This window comes from Mesoplodon densirostris, chromosome 4 (genome assembly GCF_025265405.1).
Source record: "Mesoplodon densirostris isolate mMesDen1 chromosome 4, mMesDen1 primary haplotype, whole genome shotgun sequence".
Classification (NCBI taxonomy): domain Eukaryota; kingdom Metazoa; phylum Chordata; class Mammalia; order Artiodactyla; family Ziphiidae; genus Mesoplodon; species Mesoplodon densirostris.
Window position 1 is genome coordinate 89,568,886 of NC_082664.1, and position 19,380 is coordinate 89,588,265.

The 19,380-nt window shown below is 42.1% G+C and overlaps 1 protein-coding gene and 2 non-coding genes across 3 annotated transcripts in view; 1 reads left to right on the forward strand and 2 right to left on the reverse strand.

The window, feature by feature from the left end:
• Window positions 1-9: 9 nt before the first annotated feature.
• The window catches only part of SPG11 (SPG11 vesicle trafficking associated, spatacsin), a 75,586-nt gene continuing 56,215 nt past the window's right edge, over window positions 10-19,380 (reverse strand). The window contains exons 28-40 of the mRNA XM_060096764.1: window positions 18,281-18,521; window positions 15,884-16,098; window positions 14,678-15,431; window positions 9,010-9,149; window positions 8,074-8,272; window positions 7,512-7,649; window positions 5,443-5,576; window positions 4,557-4,664; window positions 2,808-2,976; window positions 2,282-2,370; window positions 1,977-2,132; window positions 1,105-1,256; window positions 10-635 (exon numbers count right to left, since the gene is read on the reverse strand). Coding sequence (XP_059952747.1) covers window positions 455-635; window positions 1,105-1,256; window positions 1,977-2,132; window positions 2,282-2,370; window positions 2,808-2,976; window positions 4,557-4,664; window positions 5,443-5,576; window positions 7,512-7,649; window positions 8,074-8,272; window positions 9,010-9,149; window positions 14,678-15,431; window positions 15,884-16,098; window positions 18,281-18,521 — 2,676 coding nt within the window. The 3' untranslated portion in view covers window positions 10-454. The remainder of the gene's footprint in view (window positions 636-1,104; window positions 1,257-1,976; window positions 2,133-2,281; window positions 2,371-2,807; window positions 2,977-4,556; window positions 4,665-5,442; window positions 5,577-7,511; window positions 7,650-8,073; window positions 8,273-9,009; window positions 9,150-14,677; window positions 15,432-15,883; window positions 16,099-18,280; window positions 18,522-19,380) is intronic.
• On the reverse strand, window positions 3,618-3,725 carry LOC132489463 (U6 spliceosomal RNA). The gene has a single exon (XR_009531873.1). It is a non-coding gene; the product is annotated as a U6 spliceosomal RNA (small nuclear RNA).
• Window positions 14,233-14,305, forward strand: TRNAG-CCC (transfer RNA glycine (anticodon CCC)). The gene has a single exon. It is a non-coding gene; the product is annotated as a tRNA-Gly (tRNA).

A 19,380-nucleotide genomic window follows, 5' to 3' on the forward strand; every position in this document is an offset into this window, starting at 1 on the left:
TACACTGAATTTAAAATCTATTTTATTATAGAGATCAGTTTCTAATAAATGGAAATGTATCATCTGTTCCTTAACTGTGTAAATAATATTAAATTCCTTTGAAACTGGAATCTGCAGGCACAGGTATTCTTTACTAAATACTGTATCATCTCCTAAAGTAGAAGCTATCCTGAGGAAGATGGAGCTTTTGATCTTAATACCAATATCTATATAAAATGGTATAGATGAATAATTATTTTCAAATAGGAATTTCCTTGTGAAAATTCTCCTTCTTCACCCACTATTCACAAAGGACTGGTATGGTCAGTCCTGGGGTTTTACAATCAGACATCAAAGATCCCCATGGCATTTCTCTAGTCTGACCACAAACATCTGTCAGTACCTCATTTCAGTATAAGAAAACAGGCACGTATGAATTTTTGGCAGTAACCATCCTCATGTCATCTGAATCCAGCTAACCTGCTAGCATGTCCTTTAGACAGCAGCCTGTCTGAGGGTCCTTCAGAAGCACATTTACAACGTCATAAAATTTGTGTTCGTATGCCAGCTTGTAATACAAGTAGACATCTTCACAATATGTGAGTAACCTCTTCAGGTTTTTCACAACTAAGTCAGTAGGCTGATGATGTTTACATCTAGACAAAGAAACAAGAACGTACAGGTTAAGATGCTGCATCTTGAACGAGGGCTATCAGCTCTGATACTTATCACTGTCTATAGAGGCGAAGGTGCTTGAATCTGAGGAATCATTCAGACTATTAGGGAGTGCTTGATACACGATGAAATTATTTCATTAAAAATGAGTATCTTAATGCTGGCCTTAATTAGAATAATTTCAGTACTCCAAAGGGGACCTCTGATGTTTAGTGTTTTTGGCACTTCAGACAAGCTGAGTAGCTCTCCTCTCATTTTAAGTACGGAGCACCATAAGCAAACTATTCTCATTCATCCGTTTGCATAAATTTGTTAAAAGATCGTCTTTCTGGGTGTTCTTGACACCTCTTTGCCATCTCAAGAAGAGTGGGTAGCCTATAGGCATGTTATACGTAGTCATAAAATTCTTACCCGTGCCTGATCTCAAAGCAGAGGCATTTTAATACTTACTTTATTGAAATTTCTTCAAATATACTGGATCTTAATAACCTTTGCTGCTTAAATTCTTCCAAGTAATTAAAGTCTCCTTTAAGAATCACTTGTTGGTATAGAATTTCAGCCCAATCAGGAACAAAGTCATAGGCCTCAGCCACAATAGAAGCCTTAAAAGGATGGAGGGGAAGGAGGACACCATTAGAGCCTATTTGATGTAAAACTGAAGGCAAACTGCTCTAGAAAATGACTTCATATTCACTCTATGAGTGTACAGTATTATCAGCACCAATAATGTTAGAAGGCTCTATGTATCAGGGTTGGTGAAAAGTTTGCTATTTCCCCTTCCCTGACACCCCAAACACCTTCCTTCAGTGTTTTTAATCTTCCTCACAATGGGCTAAAAGAACTGCTGATGAATATTTTTCTCACTAACTCAACTCTAAGGAACAGTGGGAGGGCTGATTCCCTGATAACCATCCCTCCTTGTTAAAAGGGCTAGAACCAGCCTCCCTCCCAGAAGCCCTGACTTTTTATGCTAACACAAGTGCACTGGTCTGGAAATGCTGGGGCTAAGAAGATGCTCACAGGACCACTAGCAGGGATGTTCCCCTGAACCTCAACTATCTTAAGTGCAAAGATGTCTGCCTCTCTGCTGGCTTAATAGTGTGGGGAAAGGAGACAGTATGTCTCACTGTTCTCCAACCTCTGCCCAGACAATATGCTGGTAAGAAATACTACTATGGAAAGGAAGTTGGAGAGCTGGACTGTCCTGGGTCTGTCACTAGCCCTGAGACCTTAGGTAAACCACTCAGCTTCTGGGTCCCATGACAGGGACAGCAGGAGAGAGGATGCTGGCAGCACAGGCTAGGTTTTTCTTCCTTGCTCACCTGGTAGAACCGAGGTAGGGCCATGATACAGTCCATCAGCCTGTGGCGGCCCAGGTTGATGAGCATTGTGTTCTGGCCGGTGTTCAGAAAGTGAATCTGCAGTGTTATCAACTTGGTGAGCCGGTGACAGTGCAGGGCCTGTCGCACGCAGGAGTCCTGAGGGGTGAGGGTGGCAGTAGGCACAGATAAAGACTTTGTTGCCGTCGTCTCCCCCGTGAACCCTCCAGCAATGGAACAAAATAAAATTATTCCTACTGCAGACACCAAGCCGCAAGTCCAGTCTGGAGTAAGACTCCCATGGTTACCTTGGCATAACTCTCTGCTGCATCCACCATCAGAGTTAGGGCCTTCAGCAGCAGCTGCTTCAGTTGGTGCCCATCCTTGAGGCTGTCCTCTGCAGGGGAGTAAAGGAAACTTGGGTGTGTCTGACTCCCAAGGCTGGCTACTCTCATCCCACTCAGTAGTAGGGTGGACTATAGAAACAACCCAGCTCATGTTCACAGGGAGGCAGGTATGTCTCACTCAGGTAAAGGCTACTGGGCCACTGCCCCATCTAGTTCAATTTCTCTCTGAAACAGCAAGGCGGGCTTACACAGCATCATCAACATACATTGGTTCTTGACAGGTGACACCCCTGGATGCACTGGCTACAAGAGGGGTAAAATGCCTTCCAACCCCCCTTCTGTCTCCTTTCTGCCCCCCTGGGGCCCCACTAAATATGTTAGAAGCTGAGGTGGGTATTAGTCTCATGGACTCTTGCCCTGCTTAGCCCTGAGAACCTTCCCTGGCCGGCAGCACTGCCCTGGAGGTGCTGCTGTGAGCTCTGCTCACCCCAGGGCTGAGACTCAATCAATTTCAGTTGGATGCAGGCAGCTGCCTCATGGTTCTCCCCAATCTCCCGGCACATGCTGAAACACAGGGCAATCATGTTGTGCTTCTCACTGTCCCCAGGGCGGCAGCGTTTGATGTAGTCCAGTAGGGCCGTCTTCAGGGTACCACTCTGCCCAGAAAAAAGCGGGGGAGTACCAAGGTCTCAGCCATGTATTGCAAGGTAGGCAGGACTGGCCTAGTCCTTTGATTCTGAAAGTTCCTCAGAAACTCCCAAGGAAAAGGAAAAGATAAGCAAAAATGACTACAGAAGTTTATACTCTCCTGAGTATAAGGAAACAGGCACATCCTCTCTGCTGGTGGGAGTGTAAATGGTAAGACCTGTCAGAGGCGAGAAGCCTTAAAAATGTACACACGTGCATTAGTCTAATGACTCCACTTCTAGGACTCTATCCCTAAAGAAGCAAGCAGAGAAAAGTGCTAAGATGGATGTAACAAGGATATTTAATAGCAAACAATTAGAAATATTCCAGATGTCCAGAATAAGATCTAAGAGAACACCATGTAGCCATTAAAACCGATGTTGACTTGAAAATTATTCATGCTTATTATTAACTGAGAAAAGCAGGCTATTTCTTATCTGCACAGCATGACAGAAGTTTGATAAAAATATGTGAATATGTATGTATATATGTTTGTGGGTATATGTGCAAAGAAAGGGCCTATACCAAATTGTTAGCAGTGGCTGTCTGCAGACAGTAGCTAGACACACGGGGCTTTTTTTCATGTTCTGTTTTCCAGGTGTTTTTTTTTTTAACTATGGAACGCTTCACGAATTTGCGTGTCATCCTTGCGCAGGGGCCATGCTAGTCTTCTCTGTATCGTTCCAATTTTTAGTATATATGCTGCCGAAACGAGCACCCGTTAAGTGTCTTAACGTTGAATATTCAATACTTTTGTAATCAGAAACAAAGTTATTAAAAGAATATTTAAATGCAGGAACAAAAATGCCTCAAAAACAATTAAAATCCTGAAGGTGTCCCTATGTCCAGGACTTGCTCCTTTCCTTACAACTGGACTGGTCTGTCCTGAAACTAGCCCAGCATTGAGGAGAGTTTTTCTGCTTTGTCTCTTAATCCTGCTTGGCTGGGCCCAAGTTCCCAGATGTCAAAAGTGCACCTAGGTTTTTATTTATTTATTTATTTATTGGCCGCGCCACGCAGCACGCGGGATCTTAGTTTCTCGAAGCGCAGAGTTAACCACTGGACCACCAGGGAAGTCCCATAGGTTTTTAAATATTTAGAGGTGAAATGGGTGAAAACAATGAATCAGCCAATGAATAACTTGAAAACAGAGGCTCTGTGAGTGCATGCCTGGTGTCACATAGTATGCTGAGGACAGACAGGCGCCCGGAGACCAAAGGCCTGGCAAGTCAGGCTTTTGCTTCCCAGCCTCCTTCCTGGTCATCATCATAAATAGCTCCACAGCTTTCTAGACCCAGACCTTGGCATTCACTTCTGAATAGCACTCGACAATACACTTTTTCATGGTCCCCTGAAAACTCTCCACTCTAAACTGGTCTGAGCTCTGTAACCTGAAGCTACTGGTTACAGTATATGTCTTAGGGAGGTCCTTAATTCCCTCCCTCTATATCCCAGGAGTCCATCCTGATTGGGATTAATCCTGAGAAAACAGACTCCCAAGTGTCAGTAGTACATGTCATACTGCAGCTCAAAAATACTGTACACCTACCGGGTCCAATTTCTTCCTCATCAGCACTTCAAAGTAGTGTTTTTTATGCAGCAAATCAAATATGTATGTCATCTCATTGTACCTTCCAATGCCAGTGAGGAGACGCACCTACAAAGGGAGAGGGCAGCTTGCATCAGCATTGCTTGGAGTTCTCTGAGCCAGACCACTACCCCAACAGTTTGGTTGCTTTCAAATACCAACTCTGGCGGGAAGAAGGGTTAATGGCCAGGCTGCCACGCTTAACTCCTTTCCTCCTTGCCTGTCTCCCCCCCTTCCCATCCCATGTACCCAACAGGGGCCTTCTGTGGAGGATTCAGAAATGCTAGTCATTGGGAAACCACTGGCTGGCTGTCCCCTCCTCTGTTGTCTCTAAACATGACTATCAAGTGCTTAAGTGCCCTCCTCCTGGGCGGGCGCTCTTCCCTCTTGCCACCACTCCTTATTACAGCACCCAATGGCTTGCTCAGACACTTGGGTCAGTTTCAAGCCTAGAGAATTTGGGGGGAGGTACAGGAAGCTTGAGTTGTCAGCTCATTTCAGTTTTCAATTCAGATATAAGAGGCAGGTCTGAACCTTGTTTTGGGGGGGAAGTAACTGCCCTCTTAGCCCTCTAGAAAAGCCAACTGCTTGGTAAGGGGGTGTGACAGTCCTGGAGCATGGCAGGGACCCTCTTTGATTTCTATTCCTTTGGAGCAGTCTCTGATTTGGACAGAAATCATAACCTGGAGCAGAGGGTTGAACTGCCCAGCCAGCTACCAAGTAGGTAGTGGTATCCAGATAGGAAAATTCCGTAAGACCACATCAGCTCTGAGCTGATAGTCTCCAGCCTATCTGTTCTATCAAAGGTTTCCGCAGGATGGAGGGTGAAGGTGAGGGGGTGACTTACCACCAGTCCATACTCCTCACTGGGGGCCAAGTGGTTGTCTGTGAGCAGCCGGGCAGCCTGCAGGACTCGGATGATGCCCTCCATGTGGCATGTCAGTGTGAAGCAGTGATGAGCCAGGATCAGCAGCTCTGTGGCTGGGTGGGTTGGGCACTGGTAAGACAGGACTGTCAACCCTGGTTAACCCCTGTCTAGCTCTGTGCCTGGCAGGAGGGTCAAGGGGCCTGGTACAGCTGGGCCTGTCTGGAGAAGGCTCTCTCACCAGTCCTCTGAGATCCCTGACCTCACCAGTTCTAGCTCTGGGACGGCCCCCTGATGAAGTCAGTTGTTCTCTCAGTGACAGCACAGGGATTAACTCTCTTCTCAAAGACAGTCTGCATATAGTGACAGCATTTCCAAAAGGCTCAAAAAATGAGAACAAAGAACGCTAGCTTTCTAAAGATGGAGAAACTTTCTGCAGACAACCTGATGGAGTACCTGCCAATACAAGTCCGAGGGCATTCTCTGTAGCTGAGTGGAGAGTCTTAGGGCCTAATCAAGTGCTATTTGATGCTCTGCACTTCTATAGGCTTTCTAGATTGAGATGTGACGCACACAAATTTAAAACTACTATACACTATCACTATGAGCACAATTAAAAGGCAAACTGGGAAAAATATTTGGAATGCTGGAAGACAGAAGAGGGGTTCTCAGCCTTAATACATGCTGTGCCCTCTGGGCCTTTGCACCTGTGGGGCCCTCCCCAAACCTACTGGCTGCTAATGCTTCTGGTCTTGGTTTGCACATTTCCTCCCCAAACCGTTGTTGGCCCCATCAGTATGCTTACTGTGAATGACACCCCTAGTCTGAGCTCCAGGACTGCTGCTTAACTTGTTCACCGTACCCCTGTTTTTAGAGTGCCTGGCACACAGTCAGTACTCAGTAGATGTTGCTGAACTGGACTGAGGAGAGATACAGAAGGCTATTTTATTTATTTATATTTTGGCCGTGCTGCACGGCTTGCGGGATCTTAGTTCCCTGACCAGGGATCGAACCCGGGCACACAGCAGTGAAATTGCCGAGTCCTAACCACTGGACCGCCAGGGAATTCCCAAAAGGCTGTTTTCAAAATAAACCTATACAACCTCTTAAAATCTCACGTGTTCACTAAACATCAGTAAAATGCCTTTTACGCGTCAATCAAATTTGCAGAGTATAATGGGCTCCAGGAAATGAAACTCTCACACACTGCTTAAGAGGGAGTGAAAGTGAATTTTTTTTTCCTGAAGTAAATTTGGCAATATATATATAAAGCCTTAAAAATGGGCATACTCCTGAATCAGGAATTTGTCTTAGGGAAATAACCATGGATGTGCACACAGATTTGCCTATAAGCATGTCTATCACAATGTTTAAAACAGCAGAAAATTGGAAGCAATCTATAGGTCCTACAATAGGGTATACATTTTTAAATTACATATAAGAGAAATATTATGTAATGACTAAAAATTATTTAAAAATTATATAGAATAGTGTCATGGAAAGACATTAATGACAGCATATTGGTAATTATAAACAGTATACACGGTATAATGCTATTCTTGAAAAATAAAAACCTATGGACTTGCATAGAAAAAGATGAGAGGGACACATACTACTGAATGCATACACCACCACTGTGAGAAGTGAGCAGGCTTTGAAATCACACAGACAGGGTTCAAATGCCAGCTCTGCCACTTAATAGTTATAAATTAATCAACTTTCCTAAAGCTTCAGTTTCCTTCTTCTAAAATGGGGACAATAATAGCCATTTTTCAGGGTAATGTAAGAATAAAATAAGCTAAATATGCAAATGTTAAAAGGTTACCTTTTTGTATGATTTTAAGTTTGGGGCTGCTTTGCCATATATATTTTCTAACTTTTCTTCAATGAACTTATGGCTTTCTACTAAGAACTTATCCACAATCCTGGAGGAGTAGGGATCCAGAGAAGGAACAAGGATCCAAATTGAGTTTTGAAAAGACTTAACCTCAGAAGACTTCTTAGAGACGTGCTTGGGCCCAAAACATGTAAGAAAGTGGCCAAGAACTTACTGCAAGACAAGTCTCCATGGGGAACGGAGGAAATCTTATCCAACAGCTTCATGCCTACCAAGGTGCGGTCTTGACACAGAGCGGTCAGCTGAAGAAACGTCTGGCTTTCCTCTGTTGGGGTGAACGTTTGCTTATGTCCTATACAGAAAGATGTGGAGAAAGGTGCTAGTTTTACCTTGAGAGAGATGAAAGGAAGACAAGAGCCCCAGGGTGGTAGGAGGCCCACTCTGCCCAGGCCTGGGCACCAGGAGGTAATGATGAAGGTGCTCCCGGGCAGCTCTCCTCTTGCTGGGGTCAAATATCTCAGGTGAGATGCCATCTTACAGGACAGCAGGAGCTCATTAGCTCAGAGAAAGGCACAGTTACTCTAAATATAATCATAAAACAGTAAACAAAAAGCAATAATAACAAAATAAATGCAATGTGTTCTCCTCTTACAAGTGCAACCTGGCAACTTGAAAGTACAGCATACAAGATATATATGAGCATAACATCAAATCCTTAATGCTGGGAACTTGAGAATGTGATCTGAAAGGCTGGGGAGGCCTGAAAGGTAGGGCACCTGTTCCCTCTGATGGGGTCAGCAGCTCCCGGGTCACCTCTTCAGCCACAAGTTCAGCCACTGTGTCTGGCTCGAGGTCCTGGGTGCTGATGAAGGCTTGAGCTCGCTTGCATCGGTCAGGCTGCTGAGAGGCCAAGATTACCCGGAGAATGGCCTCACCATCCTGGGCAGCGACATCAGTGTAGGAACAGCCCAACTCCTGAGAGGAAGGCAGAGCCAATCCAAGCCATCATTTGGAACCAGGAAAAAGCTAGCAGAAGACAGCCTTTCCTGAAATCTGATGTGGACAGATGCCATGGTTTTCTGAGCTTAAAGATCCCTCATCCTGAGCAGGAACCTTAGAAGAAGCAAACACTGTTTCCTAGCCCTTTCTACTGCTTTGCCAATGAGATGAATCCAAGCAAGAGAAAGGCTTGTTCAGAAAACATCAGGTGACTGATCTCTCACTGAACACTGAGCTTCTCAAATGTTATGAAACCTAAGGAAGTTAAATAAAAGGCAGAGCCCCTTCTTTATTGTTCCCATGGCAGCAGGAAACCCTCAATTTCCAAAGAAGTCTCTGAGCCTTGTTGTCCAAGGAAGGGCTTTTAGTGCTCGGCTTGCTTTCTCTCGTGCTCTTCCACTGCACTTAGAATCTACTCTTTTTCTCCCTCAATCAGCACAAAGCCAGAACAATTCCTCGCTGCTCTGGCTCCTGTTTTATAGTCATTCCATTCCATTTTATTTTATTTAAAAACTTATTTTGGGCTCTTTCCCATATGGAAAGCTCACCACCATTCCCCAGGGATGGATTCATCCTGACAAGAGCTCCACTCCCAGGTCATGATTATAACCTGAAGGGCTGACTGAGGGCAACGTCCAAAATCCACCTTCATCTTCTCCCTTCCCTCCCTCTCAGAGGAAGCTCCTGTGGAGACCCAGCCCTTTGGCACGTACCTTGGCAAGTGCATAGAGACAGAGGACCTGCCGGCAATAACTCTTCCCATGGAGGCACTTGCTTGTCAGAGTTTCCAGAGTAGTCACCGCTTCATCACTGGGGGGCAGCATCCCAGATGACTGACTATCCAGACTTGAAGCTGGAAGCAAATACAGGTCTGAGGAGGGCTTTAAGGGGCTTTTAAGGTCTCTCCTCAGCCCCCTATGACTCTACCTCTCTGCTCACAGCTTCCTTCACTGCACCCTGTTGACTCTCCCTGGGTCTGGGACCACTTCTAACAGGGCTCACACCCCACTTAAACTTCTTTCATTGCCTTCTTCTAGGAAATCCCCAGCCCAGGATACTTCAAAGACTCGAAGCCACCTAATGAACACTCTAGAGATCATCACCAAAGATGGCTGCCAGACTCTCCTCCACATACACTGCCTCCCAATTTCCCCTTATGTCAAATAATCACCAGGTCTACCTGACTGTATCTCCAAAACTTCTCTCCAGTCACCACCTTAGTTCCAGCCTTTATCACCCTGCATCTAAGAGGTGTTACTGTCTCCTGCCGCCAGCCTCCCTTCTTCCCCAACTCCACTTCCACACACTCAGCATTCTTCACATTCTAAAATGCAAATCACAAAAATCAAGGATCATCTGACAGATACCTTAAAGGCTCAGTAAAATTAGAATCCATTCCTGCTTTTTTAAAAAAAGCTCTTAGCCTAAAATAAAACTTTCTTAATTTGAGAAAGGGTTTCTGTTAGTGGGAAAAGGTAGAAAAGAATATTTATATAACACTGTTTCTAACAGCAAAAACAAACTTGAAAAATTTTAAATGTGTATCAGTAAATCATTGTTAAAAAAATCATAGTACATGACCTGAGAAGGAAATCCAAAAAAGGGGGGATATATGTATACATATAGTTTATACTGTACAGAAAAGTGAATCAGCTAAAACAATATTGTAAAGCAACCATACTCCAATTAAAAAAAAATCATAGTACATTCATATAGTAGAATACCCTGCAGTTATTAAAAGAATGAGGTCAATCTATCTGTACTGACAGGGAAAAATGTTGCAGAACAATATAACCGTATTTTTGTAGAAAATAAATAAATATTTGTGTGTGTGTGCACACACACACACACACCCGCACACATGTGCGAGCCCACATGTAGAAAATAATGCACGCCAAGCAAATAAAAGATGTTATTCTGGGGAATTTGGTGGGTGTGGTGTTGAACAGATAAATAACTTTCACTTTTTACTTTATGCACTTCTGTATTGTGTGATTTATTACATTAAGCATGTAATACTTTTGCTTTTAAGATATTACTCTTTTAAAAATATTTAAACACAAAAATTTAAATTTAAACAGAAAAATATAAAAAGCAACTCAGACCATGTTATTCCCCTGCTTAAAATCCTTCATTAGAGTTTTCAGTTCTAGGTCTCTCCCACTGACCTCAATATAAAACCTGGACACAGTGCATGCAGTGCTATATGAGGACTCTGAAGAGCAAGGAGTAGCAGATGGATCGAAGACAACCTGCATTACCATTTTCTCCCCTCTAGGAATCTCCAGATTGAATGCAGCGCTGCCCGAAACCCAGAACCAAGCACTACAGCTCACAAAGAGAGTGGGCTCCAGGAGACGTCCTCCAGAACAGGCTCAAGGAGCAGAAAGGGAACTCCCACAGCCCATTCTCTCTGGTCCTAGCTCCTAAGCAACCACTAGGCTGTGGTGGGAGGGGCTGCAGCAGCAGTTGGCAAGAGCCAAAACTCAGAGAGGGACCTTCTTTTCGGATCACAGGTGCTCTGGTCCTAAGGGGGCAGAGTGAATCCCTGTTCCTTTTTGTATTATCCTTCTGTCAGCTGGCCCTAGATGCGGGCAGTCAGGAAAGTACATGACAGGATGGGGTAACTAAACCTCCAGCTTTGGCCAGAAGACTGAAAAGGGAAGCCTCGGGCAACCAGAAAGTACTTGGAAGAGAGATTCAGGAAAGCAACACAATGAAGTTGTTTATAAACATTAGGGCTCATTCCTAGGCTTTGCATGTATGGATCTGATCCTGACCAACAAATCAAAGACTTTGAAAACTAAGTCAACAGACAGACCACTACGCAGGTTGCAGACTGACCACAGGATGGCACATACAGGATGGATCTGAACATCACCACAAAGAATTTGAAAACTGAACTGATGTTAGAACCACAGCCCACAGAAAGTACACTGGAATGTGTAGTCTGAACATAGCCAGGTCAATTGCCTGCTAAAAACATATCAACATTCTTCATAGGATTTAAACAAGACGCAGCATCCCGTAACACACTATTCGAAATGTCCAAGATACAACATGAAGTTATTCAGCATACAAAAATACAGGAAGATCTCAACTCATATAAGACAAAGAAAAGACAAACAATGAAACCCAGCACTAAAATCACATAAATGTTGAAATTATCTGAAAAAGACTTTAAAGCAGCTATTACAAATGTTCCAACAAGCAATTATGAACGCTCTTAAAATAAACAGAAAAACAGAAAGTCTTAGCAAAGAAATAAAAGGTATAAAGAAGAATAAAATGGAAGTTTTAGAACTGAAATTTAAAAATCACAGAAATTAAAAAAAAAAATCTTAATAGCGGAATGGAAATGCCAGAGGAAAGAATCAGTGAAATTGAAGATAGATAAATAGAAATTATCCAATCTGAACAAAAGAGAAAGACTGAAAAAGACTGAACAAAGCTTCAGGGACTTGTGAAACAATAACTTTTGTTTTTGTTTCATTGGAGTCATTGGAGTCCCATAAGGAGAGGAGTAAGAGTATGGTGCTGGAAAAATATTTGAAAAAAAAATGATGTCTGAAAACTACCTAAATTTGATAAAGCTACATTTTTTTTTTTTTTTTTTTGTGGTATGCGGGCCTCTCACTGTTGTGGCCTCTCCCGTTGGGGAGCACAGGCTCCGGACGCGCAGGCCCAGCGGCCATGGCTCACGGGCCCAGCCGCTCCGCGGCATATGGGATCCTCCCAGACCGGGGCACGAACCTGTATCCCCTGCATCGGCAGGCGGACTCTCAACCACTGCGCCACCAGGGAGGCCCTGATAAAGCTACATATTTAAGAAACTCAGTGAACTCCAAATAGCATAAGCCCCCCAAAATACATGTCCAGTCATGCTATAACCAAATTGCTGAAGACAAAAGACAGGAAAAAATCTGAAAGCAACAAGAGAAAAATGCATTATCTACAGGAGAACAATGATTCGAATGACTGCAGATTATTCATCAAATACCATGGAAGTCAAAAGGACGTGGCAGAACATTTTTAAGTGTGGAAAGAAAATAATAAATGTTCTATATCCAGCAAAAATCATCCTTCAGGAATGAAGGTGAAATAGAGACATTCTCAGATGAAGTAAAACTAAGACAATCTGTTTCCAGCAGACAACTCTGAAAGAATTACTAAAGGAAGTCCTTCACACAGAAGGAAAAAGAAACTAGAAGGAAACTTGGAACATCAGGAAAGAAGGAAGAGCAACAAAAATTGTAAATATCTGAGTAAATATAATAAACTACTCTCCTCTTGAGTTTGTTAAAATATATTTTTCAGTCGAAAACAAAAAATCTAGCATTGTTTGATGAGATTTTCAGTGTATGTAATATAATAAGGCAACTAAGACATAAAGGGAGAGAAGTAAAGTAACCTACATGATGGTAAGGTTTCTACCCTTAAAATATAATTTTAAGTAGACTGTGAAAAGTTACAAATGTATAATATAACCCATAAAACAACCAATTAAAAAAGCTATGCAAAGCTATACAGTCAAAATCACAAATTAAAATGGATGACTAAAAAATGTGCAAATAACCCAAAGGTAAGAAAAGGTTTCCTCAAAAACCACAAACTACCAAAACTCACCTGAGGTGAAAAAGATAACCTGATTAGTCATATAACTATGAAATAAATTTGTAGTTAAAAATCTTCCAGGGCTTCCCTGGTGGTGCAGTGGTTAAGAATCTGCCTGCCAATGCAAGGGACATGGGTTCGAGCCCTGGTCCGGGAAGATCCCACATGCCGCAGAGCAACTAAGCCAGTGTGCCACAACTACCGAGCCTGCGCTCTAGAGCCCGCGTGCCACAACTACTGAAGCCTGTGTGCCTACAGCCTGTGCTCCGCAACAAGAGAAGCCACCACAATGAGAAGCCTGCACACTGCAATGAAGAGTAGACCCCACTCACCCCAACTAGAGAAAGCCCGCCTGCAGCAACGAAGACCCAACACAGCCAAAAGTAAATAAATAAAATAAAATTAAAAAAAAATCTTCCAAAACAAAAATCTCCAGGTTTAGATGGTTTTACTGGTAAATTCTACTGAACATTTGAAGAAGAAATAACACCAATTCCATGTAATGTTTTCCAGAAACGCATTAAACTAGCATTACCCTGATGCAAAAACCAAAGACGGTATTAAAAAAATAAAGTACAGATCAATATTCTTCATGAACATACATTAAGAATTCTCAACAAAATACCAAGTTGATTCCAGTAATATATCAAAAAGAATAATGCACCATAACAAAGTGAGGTTTTTCCTGGGAATACAAAAGCTGGGTTCAATATTTTAAAAGATCAATTAATGTAATCTACTGCATTACTAGTCTAAACAAGAAAAAAAAAAAGCACGATCATATCAATGGATGCAGAAAAAACAGGAAAAAATTCAACATTGATCCATGATAAAAACTCTCAGCAAATAGGGAACTTCCTCAACATGACAAAGGGTGTCTTCAAAAAAACCTACAGCTAATATCACACTTAATGATGAAAGACTGAATGCTTCCTTCCTAAGATCAGTAACAAGGCAAGGATGTCCACTCTCACCACCCCTATCCAACATCATGCCGGAAGTCCTTGCTAGAGCAGTAAAGCAAGAAAAATAAATAAGGCAAATATATTGGAAAGGAGGAAAAAGAACTGCCTCTATTCACAGATATGATTATCTCCATAGAAAATCCCAAGGAATCTATGAGAAAACTCCTAAGATAAGTGAGTTTAGCAAGATCACAGGATTAAAGGTTAACATAAAAAATCAATTATATTTCTATATGTCATCATGTACAATTGGAAACATGATTATTTACATAGGATAAACTTCAGTGAACTAGCCACAAGTCAGATAGAATCCCTCTAACTTTGCTACTTAGCTAGTTAAAAGACCTAGGTGGGACTTCCCTGGTGGTCCAGTGGCTAAGACTCTGCACTCCCAATGCAGAGGGCCCGGGTTCGATCCCTGGTCAGGGAACGAGATCCCACATGCTGCAACTAAGAGTTCGCATGCCACATCTAAAAAATCCCGCATGCTGCAACTAAAGATCCCACATGCCACAATTAAAGATCTCTCATGCTGCAATGAAGATTCCGCGTGCCACAACTAAGACCAAACGCAGCCAAATAAATAATAAATAAGTAAATAGATAAATAAGTGCGATAAACTGGAGCTCTAGGTTAAAAAAAAAAGACATAGGTGTTTCTACTTCATTGACTAGTTAATTACCTAGTTTATGAATTACCCTTAACTTAGTGTAACTGGTGTGCCAAAAGGGACCCTTTCTTACTGGAGAGAATGCCAACAGCACCTCACAGGACTCAGGGCAGTTTGATCTCCTTCACTTACTGCTTTGGACTTTTCTTAGAGGAGTGCCAGGTTCTTCTTCTTCCTCAAGCAGCTCAGCACTTTGTAAGAGAGCGTGGACCTCCGGGTGCAGGTCACCCACACTAGCTTCCCCTGAAGCTAGTGCTCTGCAATGCAACACCAAGGCAACATCTTGGTTATAGAAATGAAAATATCGGCATACTCTACTTGCTTCATGCACACAGCCATCATCCAATAGGCACCCAATCAAAAAGTTGAGGGACTCCTGCTCCTTCCAATTCAGTTTGTTCTCACAAGTGTCTTTGGATGGAAGGCCATTAAATTCTAAGTATTTTGATGTGTTCAGAGCAGCCAACTTAGAGAATGAAAACTCACTGGCTAAGCTTTCAAAGGAAAGTTCACCACTAGTTGAAATCTGTTGAGAACATCTGGGGGCTATTTCCTCCTGGCTTCCCCTGAGGGTGTGCTGGGTGATGCGGCAGAGCCAGATCTGCTTCTCTAGCTCCTCCAGCTCTTCCAAAGGCACCAGGTCCTCCTGGGCAAGCCAGTGTCCTGCCAGAGTGAGCAGCAGATGGCGCTCCTCAGTGCTGCTTGGTCCCTCTTCAGCTGGGCACTCACATGCCGTAAGAGCCTGGGCTGAGAAAAAGGAAGAAGCTGCTTTGCTTGAAATGGAATTTTTCTTAAAATTCTCATGACATTTTTTCCAGAAGTCAATTCTTGCTTGTTTCAGGGACCACTGGTCAATGTGTTTTAAGGTCTGCATTTCCTGTGTTATCTGTGAAATTGAACACAGCAATTTTTAGCCTTTCCTGGATAAAGAAATATCATAAATGCTAATGCTCCCTCGGTATACCATACTTGTTAAAACCCAAATCAAGTTAGAGAACATGGGACTTGGCTACAGATGATCCTGGATATTTTATCTGGAAAGTTAAGGTATGAAAAACAACTCTAAATTTATCTAATTGAATGAGGTTCAAGAGGAAGGCACCTTATATTTAATTTTACTCAAAGTAAAATAGTTGTAGCATGTCCTGTAAGCTAACCTTATATTAAAGCAAACATTCCTCAAAAATGGGCATTCTAGCCTCATCCATTTCTGAAAGTAATGTCTGTGTCAAAAGTGAAAAAGTATCATCACTGGTAAATCACATACTTCATTTAGTTCTCGGTTTAATGCTGGTTCAAAAAGCTAAGAGTTTAAATAACTTAAAAGACTAATGATACCTCTTCAATAACCAAGTTGTCCACAGGTAGCTCAGCTAGTTCTGCTACCCTCCTGGCCAAAGCAAAGTATCCATCTGTCTCCAGTTTTTCTAAAATTGATCTACATTCATGCTGAAAATTCTCAAGGCTGTAGCTGGTAATAATTACACGATTAATGGCTATGGATGTATCCTTCAAAATTTGGCTAAGGGCACACAGCTTCTTCACATCTGGACCTGTGCCAAAGAGAAGCAGATATAAGCATTTAATCAGTAAAATACTGCTATGGCATTTCAAGAGTAACTAAATATGAGGGGAGAATATTTATATTTAACATAATAATGTAGTTAAAGGGAAAATAAAAACCTATTTTTCTACTCTGGTTGGCTGGCAGAGGAAGCCAAAGGCAGCTCCTATATAGTAAGAACTATTAAGATTAGCACATGGACTCCATCTACAAATCTGGCTTTATATACCAGGCAGAAGTTGGTGGCCTGCTATGTAGTAGCAACTCAGTTAACCTTGGGAAGATTTGGCCATTCATTCAGGTTAGTTCCATCTTTTTCCAGATTTTTCTCCTACCTTGAACAAATTTGTTTTTACGATTGTTCACTCATTCATTCACTGCAGGCATCATGTGGATCAAGACACAGAACTTCTAGGACAGTTGAAACTGCAGGTGGTCAACGGCCAAAGCTCTAACGTGGTACACTGTCTTCAGAATGGAGCACCACTTGCTCCTCCAGATATCTATCTAACTTAACCCAGGGAGACCCAGCTAAGCACTTCCTGATGTCCCCAGGAAAGTCTCTCTCTCTTTTTTTAATCAAAGTATAAGTGACTTACAATATTATATCAGTTTCAGGTGTACAACATAGTGATTTGATATTTTTGAACATTACAAAATGATCACCATGATACATCTAGTTACTGTCACCATACAAAGTTATTACAATTTTATTGACTATATTCATTATGCTGTACATTACATCCTTGTGACTTACTTATTTTATAACTGGGAGTTTGTACCTCTTAATCCCCTTCACTTATGTTGCCCATCCCCTCACCTCCTCCTCTCTGGCAACCACCAGTTTGTTCCTGGTATCTATGAGTTTGTTTCTGTTTGTTCATTCGCTCTTTAGATTCCACATATAAGTGAAATCAAACAAATTCTTATCCTTAGTAACATTAGGAATTCTCTGCCAATAATTTATGTGGCCGGGTTTGCTCCTACTCCCAAATATAGTATGCATAGAGCCTATGTGTGCCCTACCATAAAGGAGGGGCATGAAAAACATTCTATAGGAGCCTGCTCCCAATGCCACCTGCTGAGCTGTGGTCTGATTTAGGTAGTTCCAGGGACAGTGAGACACCTTGCACAATAACCACCAGTATGAGCATGCTGGGTTTCTTTGCAGGCATAATATAAAACATAAGTCTTTTAAAAAACTTTTCTTTTCTCTAAGCACATACATGATATACACATACAAATATTCTATAAAAACAGAAATAATTTAATTATGTGAATAAAAGCATTATAGTAATGGTTAACAATGTAGACAATCCTTGTAATTTTTTAAGGATAGGGTTAACTCTGGCAAGAAAACAGGAAATTTATTTCTTAAGAAAATTAAAGTTATTAAAGAGCAATGAAAGTATCTTATATTAAAAGGACCTACTACTGTTTGGCCTACGTAATAACTGACAGTAGCTGATATACACTGCATTTTGGAAACACGCCCCCTTCCCTTCTAGTCATCAGCCCCACAGCCCACAACATGGGCATGAAGCCCAGGCATTCTGTGCCTGTTCTGTGCAAATGTGAGCTTTCCAGTTGAACATCTGTGAGTTTAAATGTGATAAAATAACCCTGGTAGTGAAAAATACCAGAATCTAGCATAAAAGAACAACATTATCACTCAACAAAAACTTGAAATTATCAAACAAGTAGAAAAGAGGGTAAGGCAATATTGGTTTCATTCAATCAGCAACAAGCTTAGAGACTGCCAATGTCTGGAGGAATCTGCAAAAAATCGACACAGTTTGCCTCTTAAAACCTTCAAAATGAATTAGGCATTCCTGAAACAAGTCTGTGACCTTGAGCAATGATGACATGTTAAGGTTACTTGTCAAAGAAAACAATAATAGTGACAGGGTAGTATAGAGGCTAGCCAGGGGAAATTTGGCTATTTGCTTAGAATTAGTAGATAGTTGTATTACTTGTGTTATATCCTGTTGTGCTGTTTTAAATGCTTTAACCATGACTGAAGTTTCCTGTAACCTCTTCTTCACACCCCGTTCTGGACTGCAATGTCTTATATCCTATGCATTTTAATTTTCTGAATGCCCTTCTAAAATATTTTCAGGATAAAGTAAGCTAACTTCCTACCAACAACTTACCTGTAAGTATTGTCTTACCATCAGAGAAGAGATGCTCTATTCCAACAAACAGCTGTAAAAGCTTCCCCAGCTCATACTGGGGAAGTATTGTCTTACCATCAGAGAAGAGATGCTCTATTCCAACAAACAGCTGTAAAAGCTTCCCCAGCTCATACTGGGTCCTACACTGCTGCAGCATAAGCTTCAAAAGAAAATACACATGCTCCTTCAGCCATGGGGCAGGAATGATAGCGTCGACCCTTGTGGCTGCTGTTTCAAGCTATGAAAAAAAAGAAAGCGTCAGGGAAAGTGGTTTCTCAGGAACAGCAAATCAAAACCTCTGAACTTGGGAATGTCTAAGAAAGCCAAGGTACCATCAAAGGCATCTCCTATCACAAAGGAGGATGCTTATTCAGGTCCTTTTCAAACAGCAGTAATTCATAGTGCAGCTCAGAGGAGTAGCAAAAATAAGCCCTCTCTGGCAGCTTTGTAGTTTGTCTCTTTGTGGGACATCCTGTTGTAGAGAGCTGTCAAAAATGGGAAAGAGACCTAAAGACTGAATGGAGTGAAGCAATGCAAATACTGCCAAGTTAGTGACTGCCAAAGTAACAGTCCTGTGAGTGGCTGTGAAATTAACCAGACATGATTCACTTAGCAGCCTCTTTAGAGAGGGGTCTAGTCCTGCCCTGAGTCCAGAAGATTTGAAATTCACATATGAAGACCTCTTAAAAAGACTTGCTTAACGTTGCTGAGCTGGTTCTATTAGTTTGCTTGTAGTTTATACTATCATTAGAGAAGGATCTCAATTAGTAAGCCTGAACTTTTGTCATTTCAATCAAATGCTAAAAATATTAATAGGAAGATGACCCCAAGAAGCAGCCATATTAAGCTTGAATCAGAGCATTAGTTCTTTTTTAAAAAAAATTATTTAATTAATTTATTTTTGGCTGCGTTGAGTCTTCGTTGCTACACGCAGGCTTTCTCTAGTTGCGGCGAGCGGGGCCTACTCTTCATTGTGGTGCGCGGGCTTCTCATTGTGGTGGCTTCTCTTATTGCGGAGCATGGGCTCTAGAGTGCAAGCTCAGTAGTTGTGGCACATGGCATGTGGGATCTTCCTGGACCAGGGCTCGAACCCGGTC